The 18072-nt window shown below is 41.7% G+C and overlaps 1 protein-coding gene across 1 annotated transcript in view; it reads right to left on the bottom strand.

Annotated features, from left to right (window-relative positions):
* Positions 1–18072, bottom strand: part of shcbp1 (SHC SH2-domain binding protein 1) — a 60362-nt gene that overhangs the window by 20534 nt on the left and 21756 nt on the right. Inside the window, exons 7-8 of the mRNA XM_084330332.1 lie at positions 13220–13397; positions 7285–7405 (exon numbers count right to left, since the gene is read on the bottom strand). Coding sequence (XP_084186458.1) covers positions 7285–7405; positions 13220–13397 — 299 coding nt within the window. The remainder of the gene's footprint in view (positions 1–7284; positions 7406–13219; positions 13398–18072) is intronic.

Below are 18072 nucleotides of genomic sequence, written 5' to 3'. Positions count from 1 at the left end.
TTACGTCACATGGACAGGCACTGGTATTCACCTCACGTTATGTCACATGGACAGGCACTGGTATTCACCTCACGTTACGTCACATGGACAGGCACTGGTATTCACCTCACGTTACATCACATGGACAGGCACTGGTATTCACCTCACGTTACGTCACATGGACAGGCACTGGTATTCACCTCACGTTACGTCACATGGACAGGCACTGGTATTCACCTCACGTTACGTCACATGGACAGGCACTGGTATTCACCTCACGTTACGTCACATGGACAGGCACTGGTATTCACCTCACGTTACATCACATGGACAGGCACTGGTATTCACCTCACGTTACGTCACATGGACAGGCACTGGTATTCACCTCACGTTACGTCACATGGACAGGCACTGGTATTCACCTCACGTTACGTCACATGGACAGGCACTGGTATTCACCTCACGTTACATGGACAGGCACTGGTATTCACCTCACGTCACATGGACAGGCACTGGTATTCACCTCACGTTACATCACATGGACAGGCACTGGTATTCACCTCACGTTACGTCACATGGACAGGCACTGGTATTCACCTCACGTTACGTCACATGGACAGGCACTGGTATTCACCTCACGTTACGTCACATGGACAGGCACTGGTATTCACCTCACGTTACGCCACATGGACAGGCACTGATATTCACCTCACGTTACGTCACATGGACAGTCACTGGTATTCACCTCACGTTACGTCACATGGACAGTCACTGGTATTCACCTCACGTTACGTCACATGGACAGGCACTGGTATTCACCTCACGTTACATCACATGGACAGGCACTGGTATTCACCTCACGTCACATGGACAGGCACTGGTATTCACCTCACGTTACGTCACATGGACAGGCACTGGTATTCACCTCACGTTACGTCACATGGACAGGCACTGGTATTCACCTCACGTTACGTCACATGGACAGGCACTGGTATTCACCTCACGTTGCCTAAAGCTCCAACACCGTCGCCGTTTGATTTTATTGCACTGCACTATTTTACTCTTTTTAGTAGGGATGTCAGATATTATCGGCCGATATTGGCATACAAATTTGATATCGGAAAATATCGGTATTGGTTTTCAAATATATATATATATATATATATTTTTTTACATTTATTTAACCTTTATTTACCCAGGCAAGCAAGTAAGAACACATTTTTATTTTATTTATTGTCAAAGTATGCATAATGTTGTCTTAAATACACGTCAAGATATATGTAATGTTAATTACCTGAAATTATTCAGTTTTTGGGGGGGGGGGGGGGGGTATAGGTAAAAAGAGTTGGACAATATCGGTATAGGTAAAAAAGCCAATATCGAGCATCCCTACTTTTTAGTATTGTCTATTTTATAACGGCCATAGAATAAAACCATAAACAAGGTGGCCTGTTGTGTCCTAATGTGAAAAACGATGCCATTTTTATGTCCACTTTATTACCTCATTTGGTCTTTTTTGCTGCTGTGACGCACTTTGAGCTGCAATTCTTGTATGAAAGGCGCTATACAAATAAAGTTGATTTATTATCATCATATTTCTTTCCTATGTAAATCTGTAATGCTTTCATTACAGCAGTTCTGGAGAATATTCTGTGATAACTTTAGCTTAACTGCCATTTCCCAGGCTCACTGAACCAGCTACATGCAACCCTTTGGCTGGGACCTTCGTGGGTTTGGTCTCATGCCGGGATCACACCACACAAATGCAGACACAATCTTGTCGGGTGGCCGACACCTTTCCAGCAAGCGTTGTGCCCGTTTATGAACGTCGACGAACAGAGATTTTGTTACCTATTTTCTTCTAGTGTGACAATTCCTGCGACATGTTCCTTGGAAAAAGCGTTACATGATGGGGGTGTATTGCAAACTTCTACAGTTCTGATCCAATCTGGATGAACCGTTGCACATAGGCCGACAGCAGGCCACAGACGTGAATTATTTATCATATTTAATTTTTTTAATACTTTTAGTGATACATTTTGGCCCATAGGTATGAATAGTGGAATGTTGAGATCCTAGTAAGGCTGTCCCCGAAGCCCCGAAGTGATTCATCTGATTAAATGAGTATTTTTTTTATTTTTTATTAAATAAACTTTCTTTAATGAATATAACTCAGTTTATTTTAATACTATAATATTAGTGTAGCCTAATCTTTATCTGCAACTGTGAAGAAAAACCCCATTGGTTTAAACAGAATGAATAGACACGTAAAAAATAAAAAAAAGAATTTATAAAAATGTTAAAATTCGAATGTTGATTTAGAATTTGAATGCCAACGTAACAAACGAAGGTTCGAACGTTAGGTCTCAGCCCTAGATCCTAGAGTGTGAGAGCTGCTTTTCTCATTTTACCTGTTGACCTAGTCTCCTGTTATTTATTGTCAAAAGTATGCATAATGTTGTGTTAATTCATTCCACAACAAGAGATATGTAATGTTAATTACCTGAAATTATTCCGTTTTTGGGGGGGGGGGGGGGGGGGACCCTGCATATATCGGTATCGGTTGATATCGGTATCGGAAATTAAGAGTTGGACAATATCGGTATATCGGTATCGGTAAAAAAGCCAATATCGAGCATCCCTAATTGCAACGCCTCAATACCGCCGCCTGGTGGATTTCGGGCGAGTTACACTCCACTCTAAACTGGAAGTGGCGCTCGGTGCATCAGGGAAAAATCTCCGCCAGAGATATCTTGTAACGTGGATCAATATACACACCTCGAGTGCATGGATCTAGCAGATCGACGTCAAATAATTGGAATTTTCTTTCTCCAGACGCATCGGCCAGAGGTAAGAGGAATCTAACGTTATTTGCAGCTCGATTGTCATTTATTTCATTGCAATCTGTCCGATCAACGTATGGTGTCTTACTAAAGAAAGCCGTTAGTGACAATCAAGGAATCATAAACGACCCCCCCCCCCTTTCCTTCACGCATGATGGAGCATAATGTATAGCGATCATATGCCTTTGACATTTTTAATATAGCGTGTATAGTAGGGCTGACCCCTATTAGTCGATTAATCGGTCGAAAGGAGCCGTAGTCGACTGGCCAACCTCTTAGTTGAATACAATTAAAAATATATATTATTTTAAATGTTTGTATCATTCTTTCCAAAAGAAAAGCGGCCTAGAAGCGTGGCTAACGCTAATGGCACGCATACCAGAGGCTAACTGCCTACGAAAACAGGCACAGAAAGAGGATTTCACCCATCTAATGAACACACTAGACTAGACAAATATCAAGATGTATCCATCATTGGACCAATTGCATGCTTTTGCAGAGGACAAGAAGCCTTCCGTCAACTCCTTCAGACATTAAGCACCCCCCACAGCCCAAATGGAATGATACATTTAAAAAAATCTTTTATTTTTTAACAAATAGAAATTGTATACTTTTTTTTTTGACCAATAGTCGACTAACGGCAATTTTTTTCCAATCATAGTCGACCATCAAAATCCTTAGTCGGGGACAGCCCTAGTGTATAGGGACGAAACGCCAATCGATCATATATATACGCGTCAGGGCCTATAACGCGCGTTCTAGGAATGACTGCTATACAGTCTAAAAACACTTATATTCTCGACGGTACTAACACGACAATGTATGAATGGAAAAATATAACGTTCCCACATCCGGAACGATAGATACCCGATGTTGAATGGGCCATAGTAATGTCGATATAGCTATAATATTTAAAAAGTTATAGCCCTGCAAAGAAGGTGAGCCACTCCATAGGGTTACAGGACTGGCAGAGAGTGGTAAAGATGGGCATACTGCATGGCACCCAATGTGTTCATAAATATATATACATCTTTTAAACTTTTTACTTAACTTTTTAAAATGATGACGATTCTGACTTGAGTTATTTTGTATGTTACAAGAGACTTTTGAGTTTAAGTCAAGCACTTTGATATGTTATGTTGTCTGTTTAAGAAAGAGTGCAATAAATGATTTTATTGAAAAAATAAGAATTGTGTGAGAGAATCGTGATCTCAATTCTTAGAGAGAAAAATCGTGATTCACATTTGAGCAAGAATCGCCCAGCCCTACCTGGTACTTCGTTCGTTTTCCACTGCAGATAGTTACACCCCCCCCCCCCCCCCCCCCCGCCCCATCAGTGTAGCTGGTCGTCATAGCAACTAGCAAGGGCGCCGTGACGTCATCTTCAACGCGACACACACAAGACTATAGAGGATTTCGAAGCTAGCTATGAGCATTGCGGCTAGCATACAAATAAGGCACTGGTATCATAGAATAGAAATACTTTAATCATCCTGATTTGTAGTGTCAGATATCCCTCAGGGTGATTAAAGTATTTCTATTCTATGATACCAATGCCTTATTAGCTAATGTACGCTAGGCGCAATGCTAACGGTTATAATTGAAAAACCCAGTCACATTAGCACATAAGCTAAACAAAATTAGCGATATTTTTGTGAGACTAAACTCTTTGTTCTTGGTGGTAAATTGTGTTGATGTTGGTTTTGTTTCATCAAAACATGAGGCAGAATACACAGTGAATGTATCCTTTTTTGTTTATTGCAGTTTGTTCTTGCTGCAAACAAATAATGAATGCTAATGTTTAGTAGTCACGAGGCTATTTAAAGATGGCGGTTTTGTGTTTTGTGCAGGACGTCTCTCTTCTGACCAATCAGTGGTCTGCAGTGTTTCACGCCACTTCTACCCGCTTGGAACCTCGACAAAGCAGGTACTAAAAAAGTACCCGGTACCAGGTACTATCCGCAAAATTTGGCAATGGAAAACCGAAAAGGCAGAGTAGAGTCGAGTCGAGTAGGTACCATGCAGTGGCCTTCCTCGTTGTGACAGTGGCATGCTGGGAGCCAGGGTACACAAGAGCACAGCTCTCACATCCTCCGATGTTATGTTGATTAACCACTCGATCTTCCTGACGAAGTTCAATTATCTCTTGAGAAATTCACTTTAAAAAAAAAGGGCCGTCTTATGACTCGAAGATCACAGGAATATCTTTTAATATAGGCAACAATATTATCCCGGAAAGCTGTGTGTGTACAGTACACGCACCGCGGCACCGCTAACCACAGCTAGATATCAAAGGCTTCTTGTGGCGGCAGGCAGGATTCCATTATTAGTCATCTCGGCAGGAGAGCCTTAAAGCCGCTGCTCTTCAGTCATGGTGCCACCGTCCTTTATCTCAGCCGCCCGGGCTTCTCCGATACCACACTGTGTGTGTGTGTGAGAGACAGGAACAGAGTACGTGAGAGACAGGAATAGAGTGTGTGTATGCGTGAGAGACAGCGACTCGACAGATTTGATTAAAACGGAACAAAAAACTATTTCATGATTCAGAGCAATTTGATCATGGATGATGATGGTTGATTTGAATTTCAAGGACTTTTTAAGCACCTTAAGGCTGTTTTCAAGGAATTCCAGGTCTTGGCTTTTTTTATTTAAAAAAGCACTTCAAGGACCTTGTGCGAACCCTGTTAACTCATTCAACGCCAGTCACGAGTATAGTCGGGTTAACTAGACAACCGTTCAGCGCCAATCACGAGTATAGTCAGGTTTTAATCGTTATTTATTTTTATTAGCTATATCCATTCATTTTCATCCATCCAGCCTGATGTTATCATTGGGAATGGGTCTGAGCTTGCAAAAGTGCAAATACAGCCGCCAGTTATGTGAATAGAAAGGTTCTTATTATGCTCTCGTATTATTGTTTATATAGGCTACCTAATACCGACATCAAAATAGATTGTATGCCTCTACAAATCATATGCAGGTAGAAAATTTACGGAAAACCTGTCGCGATTTGGAATGAAATTGACGGAGAACTTTAATCCCTGGGTATTAATCGAACGAAACGAAGAAAAAGCAGTCATATTCCAGCATGGTTATTAATGACACCAATGGCAAACAGTGGTTAACGGTCTTTATTAGTGTTTGCGCTGCCCAGGCAGCAATGGTCTTTAGGAAGTTAATAGATATATCCGACTGTTTCCGACATCACTGTGTACATGTCTGTCAGCCTGTCGCGTATTTCTCCCAGGCGTTCGCTCGGCTTAGTCCACATTTCCACATTTCATGGGGGTGTTTCATGCCCATATATGGTTAATTACGGGTGGTTCTATATGCAAATACGTAAAACCGTGCACGAGCGCGGAGCGTAAAACAAGTGGCATTTAGCAACACGGAGTGTGCATAGAACCTGTGTACGCACATGTGATAAATCCCGATTTTTCTGTACGTACACACATTCTAAATTCTGTGCTTAAGAACGAAAATAGAACACTTTCTAAGAATTGTTGATAAATGAGGGCCCAGGGCCCTTTTCATTCTTGCATGAGGAAGGATAATAACGATTATCTAGCGTTGATTTCAGGATGATTAGATAATCAGGCGGACAATGACAACGTGTTTAGTGTATTCCACTAAAGGGCTATTATCGCGTCTTTTCCTGGGATTACTAAGAATCACAAAAACTATATTCATATTCAAAACGGTATAAAACGGAAATGTATGGATGAAAAAACAATCCGTTTTGTACATGTTGACTGGAAGCAACTCACTGACAATAGACAGGTGTATTAGACCGATAGCTATAATATAAGATATATTTTAAGCACTCGCAAATCTCACCGGTCCCCCCATTGCGATGGCGCAGAATGAGTTAAATGGACCAATTAGCATTAGCCAGCTAGCGCTACCAGGTTCAATTAGGCGGCAATATCTTTATTAAATTCCTGTTATTAAATATAGTCATAAGTTCCTGTTGACACAAATGGTTGGTTTATACATACACATGACTAAGACATTTGAGACGAGGTTAGTTCAGATGGTGACACCACATGCCAGAGATACTTCTCTTCATAAGAGTTATCCGCAGGGTTCCCACAGACATTGCAAAATGAAATTCAAGGACTTTCAAGTACTTTTACAAGCACTATTTTTTATTTTAAAAAGGATACAATTCAATTTAAAATTAAATCTCTTGATTCTGAAAATGTTTATCATGGATGAACAAAACGTTCAATGCGAATGGTTCATTTGAGTTCCAAGGACTTTTTAAGCACATTGTTAAAAAATGGGCTGTTCATTGAATTTCAGGCCTGGACTTAAAAAAATATATATTATCAAGCACTTTAAGCACTTCCAAGGACCTTGTGCGAACACTGTGTCCAGTGAACACGGGTCTGTGTAATCATGTACCTTCTATGGTGATGGAATCTGGTATGAAGATGGCACTGGTGATGCAGTAATGTACCTTCTACGGTGATGGAATCTGGTATGAAGATGGGACTGGTGATGCAGTAATGTCCTGGGAGGATGATGACCACGTCGTCCTGGTGACACCTGCTCACCGCCTGAACCACGTCGCTGTGGAACTAGAAACACAGACTTCAATTTAGTCTGGAGAAATATCACCAGTAAAAGTGCAGCGTTTCCAGACCAGAGGGATACAAAATACATATATAGACCCCCGTATATAAAAATACAATCTGTAAAACTTTAAATCTTAAAAATAAGAAGTCAAAGTCTATTAGATATATTTTCATGAACAAAAAAAAAGAAAAAAAAGTATAAGTGCAATAAATAAAAAATTACTTCAACTCCACACAGAAAATAAAGTGTAGAAGATCAGACGAGACCTTTTATATAGTGGGTCTGACTTCAACTCCACACAGAAACACAGGCAATCAAAAGCAGAAAAATAAGCGCTCAGATCCCGGAGCAGCCTAACCCTCTCGCCGGTGCTGTCACCCGCAGCCTGAATGAAGAGGGCAGGGTTGCCACAGTGATGTGGAATTTCACATGACTAATAAACTCAACAACACCGGTATTACTGGTGACACAGGGCGATGACAAAATTACGCTCAATATCTGTAGAGCGCCTACTTTAATCTGAGCGTTATGCGGGTACATTGATCCACCGAGTCTGTTTTTAATTAATTTCCAATGGATTAGTATCCAATTAAAAAAATTAACCAACAGACCAAGCAACCTTCCAGTCACTTTTCTATCCGTTTATTGACAGACGGACCAAGCTACAAATTAGCGATTATTTGAATGTGGGCACAGATATGCTTAACATTTACAGGTTTTATTTATATATTAAAAAGATTATAACAGGGTTCCCACAGACATTGCAAAATGAAATTCAAGGACTTCATTCCAAGCACTATTTTTCATTTTCAAGGATGTCACTCGGATACAATTCACTTTTAAAGGATACAATTCACTTTTAAATACTGTTTTTTTAAGCATCTTCTTGACCTGCTTGCCAGCTAGAGCATCACATGGGAAGAAATGAGGAAAAGCAGTTAGAGCGTGCGAGACAGCGACTAGTCAGATTTAACTGAACAAAAAAAAGATTTCTTGATTCAGAAAAATTTGATCATGATCATGGATGAACAAAACTTCAATGTGAATGGTTGATTTGAATTTCAAGGACTTCTTAAGTCTTCCTTGTTAAAAAATGGGTTGTTTAAGTAATTCCAGGTCTGGTAAAAAAAAAATCAATCACACTATAAGCACTTCACGGACCTTGTGTGAACCCTGTTATAATAATAAAAGAATAAATAAAACTAGGGGTGCACGATATAGATTTTTTTACCCAGATATCGATACCGATAACCTTCTGCTCCTCAAGGTCGATACCGATATATATATATTTATTGTATTATAAAAAAAATATTTAATGTATATTCCTGTAGTTTTGACCTAACCAGATTTATCATGACATGAGCGTTACTACTATGAACAAAACAAAGCCAAGAAAACAGTTTTGACTCTTCAAATAAAGTGGCTATTTATTTTTCCAAATACCGGTACATATAATTTGAGTCAATCACAAAATTCACAATCCGTCAATGTCATTAACAATGTGTTTCCCTGAACAATGAGTGAACTAAAAACCAACCGGTATTGTGCTTTGTCAGTAGGGATAGGATAAAGGACATTAAGCAGGTCTCTACCTGGACCTGTGTGTCCTACAGGACATTAAGCAGGTCTCTACCTGGACCTGTGTGTCCTACAGGACATTAAGCAGGTCTCTACCTGGACCTGTGTGTCCTACAGGACATTAAGCAGGTCTCTACCTGGACCTGTGTGTCCTACAGGACATTAAGCAGGTCTCTACCTGGACCTGTGTGTCCTACAGGACATTAAGCAGGTCTCTACCTGGACCTGTGTGTCCTACAGGACATTAAGCAGGTCTCTACCTGGACCTGTGTGTCCTACAGGACATTAAGCAGGTCTCTACCTGGACCTGTGTGTCCTACAGGACATTAAGCAGGTCTCTACCTGGACCTGTGTGTCCTACAGGACATTAAGCAGGTCTCTACCTGGACCTGTGTGTCCTACAGGACATTAAGCAGGTCTCTACCTGGACCTGTGTGTCTTACAGGACATTAAGCAGGTCTCTACCTGGACCTGTGTGTCCTACAGGACATTAAGCAGGTCTCTACCTGGACCTGTGTGTCCTACAGGACATTAAGCAGGTCTCTACCTGGACCTGTGTGTCCTACAGGACATTAAGCAGGTCTCTACCTGGACCTGTGTGTCCTACAGGACATTAAGCAGGTCTCTACCTGGACCTCGGGGGCCGATCACGTGATCGGATCGGGACATCCCTAGTTATAATGTATATTATCATCAATATGTTAGTTTACCAATAGGTTAAAGTGTTATTAGATAGATTTTTTCGTTTTTCTGTTGTTTTTAATCCCGAAAGTCGGCCATTTTTAAAAATTGCCAATCAGTAAAAAGAAATCACCATTTTGTACATCGAGAGCTTTCAATGAGTGTTGGACTTTCAGAAACACCCTACCCAGAGGCCTCTAGGTCAAAAAAAATTATGTTAATCTCTTATTACTCGGGATAATATACCACAAAATGTAACGTTATTGGCATATATTGGAGCGCAGTTAGTTTGTCTCCCTATTTTTAGCATTAAGCAACAATCAGATTTGAAATCAGTTTCAAAATAGCGTCACTCTGGCCAGAATAAGAAACCTACTGTAATACAGTAGATTTCATCATCTGTTCTTATGCACGCCTGGTGATACTAAATCCAAATTAAACTTGGGCATTTGAAAGATAAGATTTGGCACAATCCATAAATGTGCGAATTGGCTATAAGCCTTTATAAGCCTGCTATTCTATAATAATATTTCAAGTAGTTTCTGGGTCACTTTTCCTTTTTCGATTTGAATACCCTATTCAATGTCAGGGAGCTGTATGTTGCCTGTAAAAGGCATACTGGGACGGGCCAGATCCTCCCAGGCGGCGGTATAGAGCACCCTTTTAAACCTTGTGTCTTGGGCTGTGCGTCGATTATATGGATCCGGGTGGGCTCTTTTTCTCCGGGCAAGATGAGCGGTTATAATGCTCAGATTGAGAAGAATCCAATACTCCCGATCCGTGTTTTGTGGTGGATTATGTTGGCGACACGATGGACATCGATACTTGGAATGGCGATCAGATGATTGGAATATTATTTTGGGATACATCCTAGTCAAGGTAAGGGCTATATGATATCAATCTTGCATTGATCCAAGAATGTCTTCATTGCGATCCGAGCGTAGGTGTGTAACGTTAGTCCATAATGAAGTAAATCGATGATTTGCATTTGGTTTATAACCGATATAGAGATGAGTTTTAAGAGGATAATATCATCATCATCATTATCCTGTATGTGTGTGTGCAGACAGGGCCGTTATCAGCTGGGTGGAACAGAGAGAACTAGGGGGGGATAATATCAACAATTGAGCGGTTGCTATAGTGATCTGGGTCAAATAGCTGTGGTCGAAGACAGCACTGCTTGTAGCCATCTGAGAGCAGCCAGGTCAGAGAGAGAGTGTGTGCATGCCAAGGTTTAAACATAAACACTGATAAGGACTGGGAACAGTGCAGATTTGGTCAGAGAGAACTATGCAGAGTTTGACATCGAACCATACTAAAGGTTAAAAGCAGTTGCCATGGCAGCATCACATGGTAACAAGAAGAGGGGCGGGGCCTGTCGTTGCTATGGCGAAGATAATATAATGGGGTTTTTTCTTCCGGGTACAGTTAGAATGAGAAACGAACCACACTGAAGAGCGCACGCGTTGATCAGAGACTTTCATCCCTCTCCACCCTCGCTGGGTGGGGGAGGGGAGCGACACCTCATCATTAGCTTCAGCTAACAGCGAAGGGTTTTGGCTAACGACGAGGCCTCAGCCACCATTGGACTAACAGCAGACAAGACGATAGAATAATGAATTTAGTGTTCCATCAAAGACTTTTCAAGGACAATACGAGATGGGTAACATCTGAGGCTTTTGTTTATGTAATAAACAACGGGTTCCAAGAAAGGTAACATGTCTGACAGTGTGAATTATTATGATTACGGATTGCATTAAAGGGGAATGACCACGATGTACAGCCAGTATGAGAAGACGTCGGAGAAATAAAACACAGCGCAGAAACTACACGGGCCAACAGATGAAGAAGTGATAAGGGGCTGATTGTGGTTTGCCAGAATCCAACAATAACGTATTCCGTTAGGGGCGGCTAGGTGGTGCAGTGGGCAAGGCGCTCACCACCAATGCAGGAGACGCTGGGTTCGAGCCCAGCTCTCCACATTGCTATCAGCTTGGCTGGTCGTTCATACTAATACATTTGGCAGTATTAGGGGGTGGGAAGCTGATGGGTGTGGATCGGACGTTGTGGACAGCGACTCCTACAGGTCGGTTGGTGCGCCTGCGCAGTAGAATCAGGAAGCAACGGGGGCGGCGTGCCCTCCAAACGCAGAACCCCGACGCTGAAAGATCGCGCTGTGCAGGTGAAAAGATGCGACGGCTGCTACCTCGAGTACCGGAGGGGACACGTGCAATGTATGGCTTCGTCCACATTACAGCCGGCTTGTGGGAGGCATGGCCTAACAGCGTTCGAGACAGGGGAGGGTAGAATTGGACGATATGAAATTGGGATGGGAGAAAAATAGAAAATGGGAGAAAAAGTAGATACAAAAAAAACGTATTCCGTTGGCGACGATCAAAGCATCAAAAAACGACCCCCTCCTCCTCATGCATTCATGATGGAACATAATACCCATCATATGCATTTGATTTTTTTTTTTGTAGCGTGTGTAGGGACTAAACGCCAATGCATTTAGTATAATACACGTTGGGGGCCATTACCAGCCTCCCAGGAATTACCCTAGACCGCTCTAAAACCATACTTATATTCACCACGGTATAAAACGGGAATGTATGGATGAATTTTTTTTTTCTTTTTCACATATTGAACGATAGATACTCGATGTCAAATGGGCCATAGTATTGTATCCATAGCTATAATATAGAATATAGCTCTACAAACAAGGTGACCGTTCCCCATCTATCTAGTGATGGCCTCACTACAGACGGCTACGGATAATAGCTGGCACCCAAAGTGTTAATCATCTTCCCTTTATTAATTTCCTTCGATTTTTTTTGTACATGTGATCTCAAGAAGGTACTGAACGAGATCAGTGGCCGTTTCATGTCTGGTCATTTTTAGCATGGTGGTATTCACTGTCAAAGATGCAAAGAGTGCCACAGAACACTGAACTCTCCACACACAAGCACACATGAGCACATACACGACACGCACGCTGTACACGCTCGCACACTAGCAGCCACTTTAACATGAGCAAGCACACACTCATGCTGCACATGCCCACACTTATGGCCACTAAGAAAAGGTCACTTTAAAAATAGTATAGTAACAGTAACAGTGTATTGCACTACCAAAGGACCTAGCATGTCCTCCATGCTCTGTAAATAACTTATGTACAAATACCGATATGCCCTACTATGTTACCTGTTTATTGCACAATGTTGTTTTATTGGATTCTATTAGATGTTGTTACTACTGTATTGCACATCGTTGCAGGCATTACCCGCATTTCATTGTATACTTGTATGCCGTGACAAATAAAACTCTTTACTTGAAAGAAAAATCATAATTCATATTCTCCTTTGTTTCATCACAATTTAAGCAAGCCTAGTAATAGACACAATATTTCTGACACTGGGAATACATTCACTGAGGTCCATAGATGTCCCTAGATACCGAGAACATGCAAATGGACCTTGTAGAAGTGGAGCAATATTCCATTTACTTAGGTATGTATTTTAGGCGAATTTTCAGAAAATAGGGCTCCGGGCTTTTACCTGGATCTCTGTGTCCTGGGCAGAGTAGAGGGGCGACAGTCTGGTGGTGAGGAGGGACTGGAGCTGGATGGCGGTGGTGGAGCCGGTGACCACGTGCACCTCCCTGCCCCCGCCAGGCCTGGGACCCTTGGCCTGGACGCACTGCTGCCGTGAGTTACCCTTGTAGCCCAGCACATACCTGGGGAGGGAGAGGCGGAGACGTTAGGGGCGCATGGAAGACAATGTCCCCCAAACCCGATACCAAGAGTTGTGGCTCACGTGTCCAATGTCAGAAATAAAGTGATGTGGTTTTCTGTCTTTTTCACAAATGGAGTCACACAGACAGTAAGGGAGTTAATGTAGTAATATCATAATGGTAAATGGTGTATTTATATATTGCTTTTGTCCAAAGCGTTTTATGATTTTTTTTTTGTTCCCAACATTCACCCATTCACTCACATGCACACACCATGCAAGGTGCCAACCTGCTCATCGGGAGCAGTTAGGGGGTTAAGTGTCTTGCTCAAGGACACTTCGACACGCTGCCCGGGAGGAGCAGGAATCGAACCGGGAACCTCCCGATTATCAGACGACTGCTCTATCTCCTGAGCCACCATCGCCCCACATGGCCAATGTCAGAAATAAAGTGACGTGGTTTTTAGTCTTCTTCACAAATGGAGACATGGTCAGGTAGTTAAACACAATGCTGTAGTGGTAACAGAGGCAAACATCTGCAGATCATTTTAAACAATATTAACCAAAATATCACTTAAATCCAAAATTTTACATTTTAACTCTACTTTGGGACAAGCTCATTATTCTATCTTAAACCCACCTGACCCGTCAAAGTTTGTCAGAGGCAAGACCAGAAGTGATGGCCAATAAGCTGGCCCCAAAGTCGAGGTAAAATGTACCCATCAAACCCCGCCCCCAGAATTTGTTAAGAGGGAACCATTGTGATTGGAGGATCAAGAAAAGAGGGTGGGGCTCGGGATGTCCCTGGACTGTCTGATCTTTAATAGAAAGTTAAAACCCATGTGCTGGAAAACAAACTATACTCTGAAATAGGGATGTGCATGACTGACTAATCATTTTCGAATAGTCTAGTGTTCTAAAGAGTAGGCTTGGGCGGTATGACGGTATTACGGTATACCAGGGTATTTTGAAATCCCGTCGGTATGATTTTCAATACCGTGACGTCACAGACTGTGCGCCAAATCACAGATGCGTTTCCTTCTATTACACTGACAGAGTTATATAACAGGGACTTTCCCTCTCTCAGTCAGAGCTGAGCTGAGCAGGTGACGCAACGTGCGTGTTCCTTTGGGTCCTTCATCTCGCATGGGTTAATCTGCACGACAAATAAATACTTATTCTTCTATAGAATGCAGTTATGGACCGATGGTCGTCCGTTTATTAACCATGGGCCCACTTCCAGACATTGGATGATTGAGGAATCGGGAAACAGACCGTTTTTCTAACGTTTTGAAATGGATTCGTGCATGAGTGGACTCGGGACACGTTGTTTGGGTACCGGTAAGTAAGTTATGTTATGGTTAAGCGATTGGAAGATGAACGTACAAGATATGAATGCTGGGAGTGTATGTTTGGTAAATCATTCCAGTCCGACTGTGTGTGCGCGTATTGGCTTCGCGATTCACTACATGGGTTTAACGGCTTAAGCTGGGTTTTGATTATCACTTAATCAATGCAGAATCAATTTTGTGCATCTGTATGTGTAGTTGTGTACTACTGGCGTGAGTTTGTGAGTCATATTGGTCTAATTTCAGCCTCCGTTATACGTTATTTGTTCTGTATGACTTTCATATCTGTGTCTCGAATGTGCTCGCTGATTTGTTTACTTTGGCAACACGGGTCGCTAAGGAATTTAGGTTCGAGGTTGAAGAAAGTGCACTTTTAGGTTGAAAGAACGGCCTTAATGTCAACGTGTTTCAATATAAGCGTTATGTATGGTGATAACGAGTATATTGTTAACTTAGCTCTGCTTCCCCCCCCCCCCCGCCCAAGCCTACTAAAATTCAACCCCCGACCCGAGCCAAAAATCTTTTAAAAGTCTGTTAAAATGTTTCAGTTAAATTCAGTTATTCTTTTAAATAGAATGGATCATTCACTTAGGCCTGTCGCGATAAGCAATAAATCAATTTATCGCGTGATAATGAAAATGAATGCGATGATTTTGACGGGCGCGATTAATTGCGGGAACCAGAACCTCTTGTCAGTCATTCTAGTCTCCGTGTGGGGAGGCGGGGCCGCTGGCGTTACTGCAGAGGTTGGCTGTGATGTGCCCGCATGCAGGCACGAGAGCAAAGCTTGCGTCACATCACAGCGTGGCAATATTCACGACATCCCTCGTGTATTGCTTTTATACAGCAGGTTGTACCGTCAGGAAACGTATAGGATTAAATAAGAACGATATTCCATTTGTTCCATCCAGTTTAATAAGGGACGATGACAATATACAAACAAGTCTCGGACAACTGCAGGTGTATATTTACAAATAGCGTCTCAGCTTCCTGTTCCGGTCGCTGCGCTACTGTGCAGGACCGTCTATTATAGAGGCGCTGTATAGATATTCTCGAAGGATGAATACAGACAATTCTGGGGTCTTTTATATCAATTTCAGTGAAATTGGCCCTACCCCATTCGAAATACGTTCCGCAGCCCATGCTACAGAGTACAGCACGAGAGCTCCTGTGAGCACCATGCGTATCCGCGAGCCACAGTAAACAAACGCGAGCCACAGTCAGGGTGACCATGGTGTCCCGCGGTAAGCGCAAAAAAAGTTTGAATGCATTTATTTCTGTAGTAGTCTATTCTGTATAGCGTATAGCATCTAGTCTAAATGGCTATCTTTAGAGGACGACTGCAGCAGGAATATTGTTTGGGATTCGGCAAGCACGCATTCGTTATTGAAAGTGAAACACAGACAAATAGGCTATACTGAACACTGTTTATTGACACTTGAACAAATGTGAAACTTGAAACTAAATGTGCATATAACAGAAACAGAGGCCATTACACATTTATAAAGGCTTTGCACTGCAAAGTTAGTAAATACAATGGGTGATATATTGATCAGATGGTTTGCAGTGAAATGAATAAACAATCGGGCTGAAAATAACGTTACTGTTCTCTTACCGTGGGCCGATGAGACGGGCGGTGAAAGATCCCAATTATTCGACGCCGATCGCCTAGGTCCATTTCCGGTTTGTATGGCGCAATAAACGCCGAAATCATATCGATTATTAAGTTTAGAAAGCGATCCATATGTACTATAGTATCTGTCAGGAGTCCCGTAGCGAGATGCAACTGCCGGAGGAATTTCCTCGATGCACCGATGACACTTCCGGTTTTTGCGAGAGTGTAACTCGCCGACCATCCACCAGGCGGCGGTATTGAGCCGTTGCAGTCCCATCTAGGGTCCCGCTAGGGCATCAGGGGTTGGGTGGATGAATTATGAATGCCATGGCGAAAAAATGAAATATTGATCTCAAAAACGCTGTACAGCAATGTTGGCGGTCAACGCATGGCGGGCAATAACGCTGAAAAGCGATTTTGGCGACCAATGTGTTAAGAGGCTGAGAGTCCATTTTATTGTTTTCGGTTGTTTTATTTAGGATATGTAAAAGGTCTTCCAATGTTAAATAAAAGTTTATTGCACTTTGAAATGGTTTCCTTGCATTATTATGCTATTATCATTATATTAGTGAACTTTTCTTTTTTTTTTTGAACTTTTGGGAAATACATTTCTCAAAACAAAAAAAAGGTCTCTCAAAACCGCAATAATATCGCTTATCGCAATCATTTCTGGGACAATTAATTGCCCAGCAAAATTTGTTATCGTGACAGGCCTACATTCATTAAAACTAGGGCTGACCTTCAAAGCTTTTTTTGGCAATCGAAGCTTCGGGGCCGAGCTTCGATTTTAATTCGAAGCTTCGAGAGATAAAAAAAAAAAAAAAAAAAAATCTTTTTTTTATCTTATGTTGTGGGACTTGTACAGCACTTTCGTAAACGTTGTTGTTTTTAAATGTGCTCTATAAATAAAGTGGGTTGGATTAATTAATTAAGTAGCCCCTTTCGTGACTGACGCATCCAACAAGGTTTCACTCGGCTGTGTGATTTAATTCAAGGTGGATCGCCGTTGTCGTTTGAACAACTTCAGATTTCATGGGAACTACCAATCCCCCAAATCAAGAATGTTTAAGATGAATGAAGTAAGATTTTGATTATTTGAAATATGGCCTGTGTAGACTAAACTATGCACAGAATTATGTCAGTCTACAAGGTCCGGATTCTACATGGTCCGGCAATGTAGACCTTGTAGACTCCACTACAGACCAATTATCAGTGAATGTTCATGCATTTTTAAGAAGGCCAACTTCCACAAAAAAACAAAGAACTCACCAAAACATCTCAGTAGCACCTTATCTAAATGTTATATTTCATATATGGAGATTCATATTTATTTATGTATTGCATGCATTTCTACATTTTATTTCCTATTTTGTTTATTCATCCCAGTATCTTTCTTTCTTATGTGTGGAATTCTACAAGGTGCGCGCACACACACACACACACACACACCTACACACACACACACGCTTACATTTAGTCATTTAGCTGACGCTTTTATCCAAAGCGACTTACAAGTTCTGTACGACAAGACAGCAAGAAGGGTACAACTCTATCAGCTGAGCAACAATGTTCATCAAAGTGTTGCGTGTTACAGTGTAGGTTAGTTTATTAGGACAAGTGCAAGTGTAAGGTTAGTCACGGTTAGATTTTTTATTTTTATTTTTTTATCATTTCAGATAATGGTTGAAGAAGTGAGTCTTTAGTCGACGGCGAAA

The sequence above is a fragment of the Notolepis coatsorum genome (assembly GCF_963971535.1).
Source record: "Notolepis coatsorum genome assembly, chromosome: 15".
Classification (NCBI taxonomy): domain Eukaryota; kingdom Metazoa; phylum Chordata; class Actinopteri; order Aulopiformes; family Paralepididae; genus Notolepis; species Notolepis coatsorum.
This window is presented reverse-complemented; position numbering and strand designations above follow the sequence as displayed.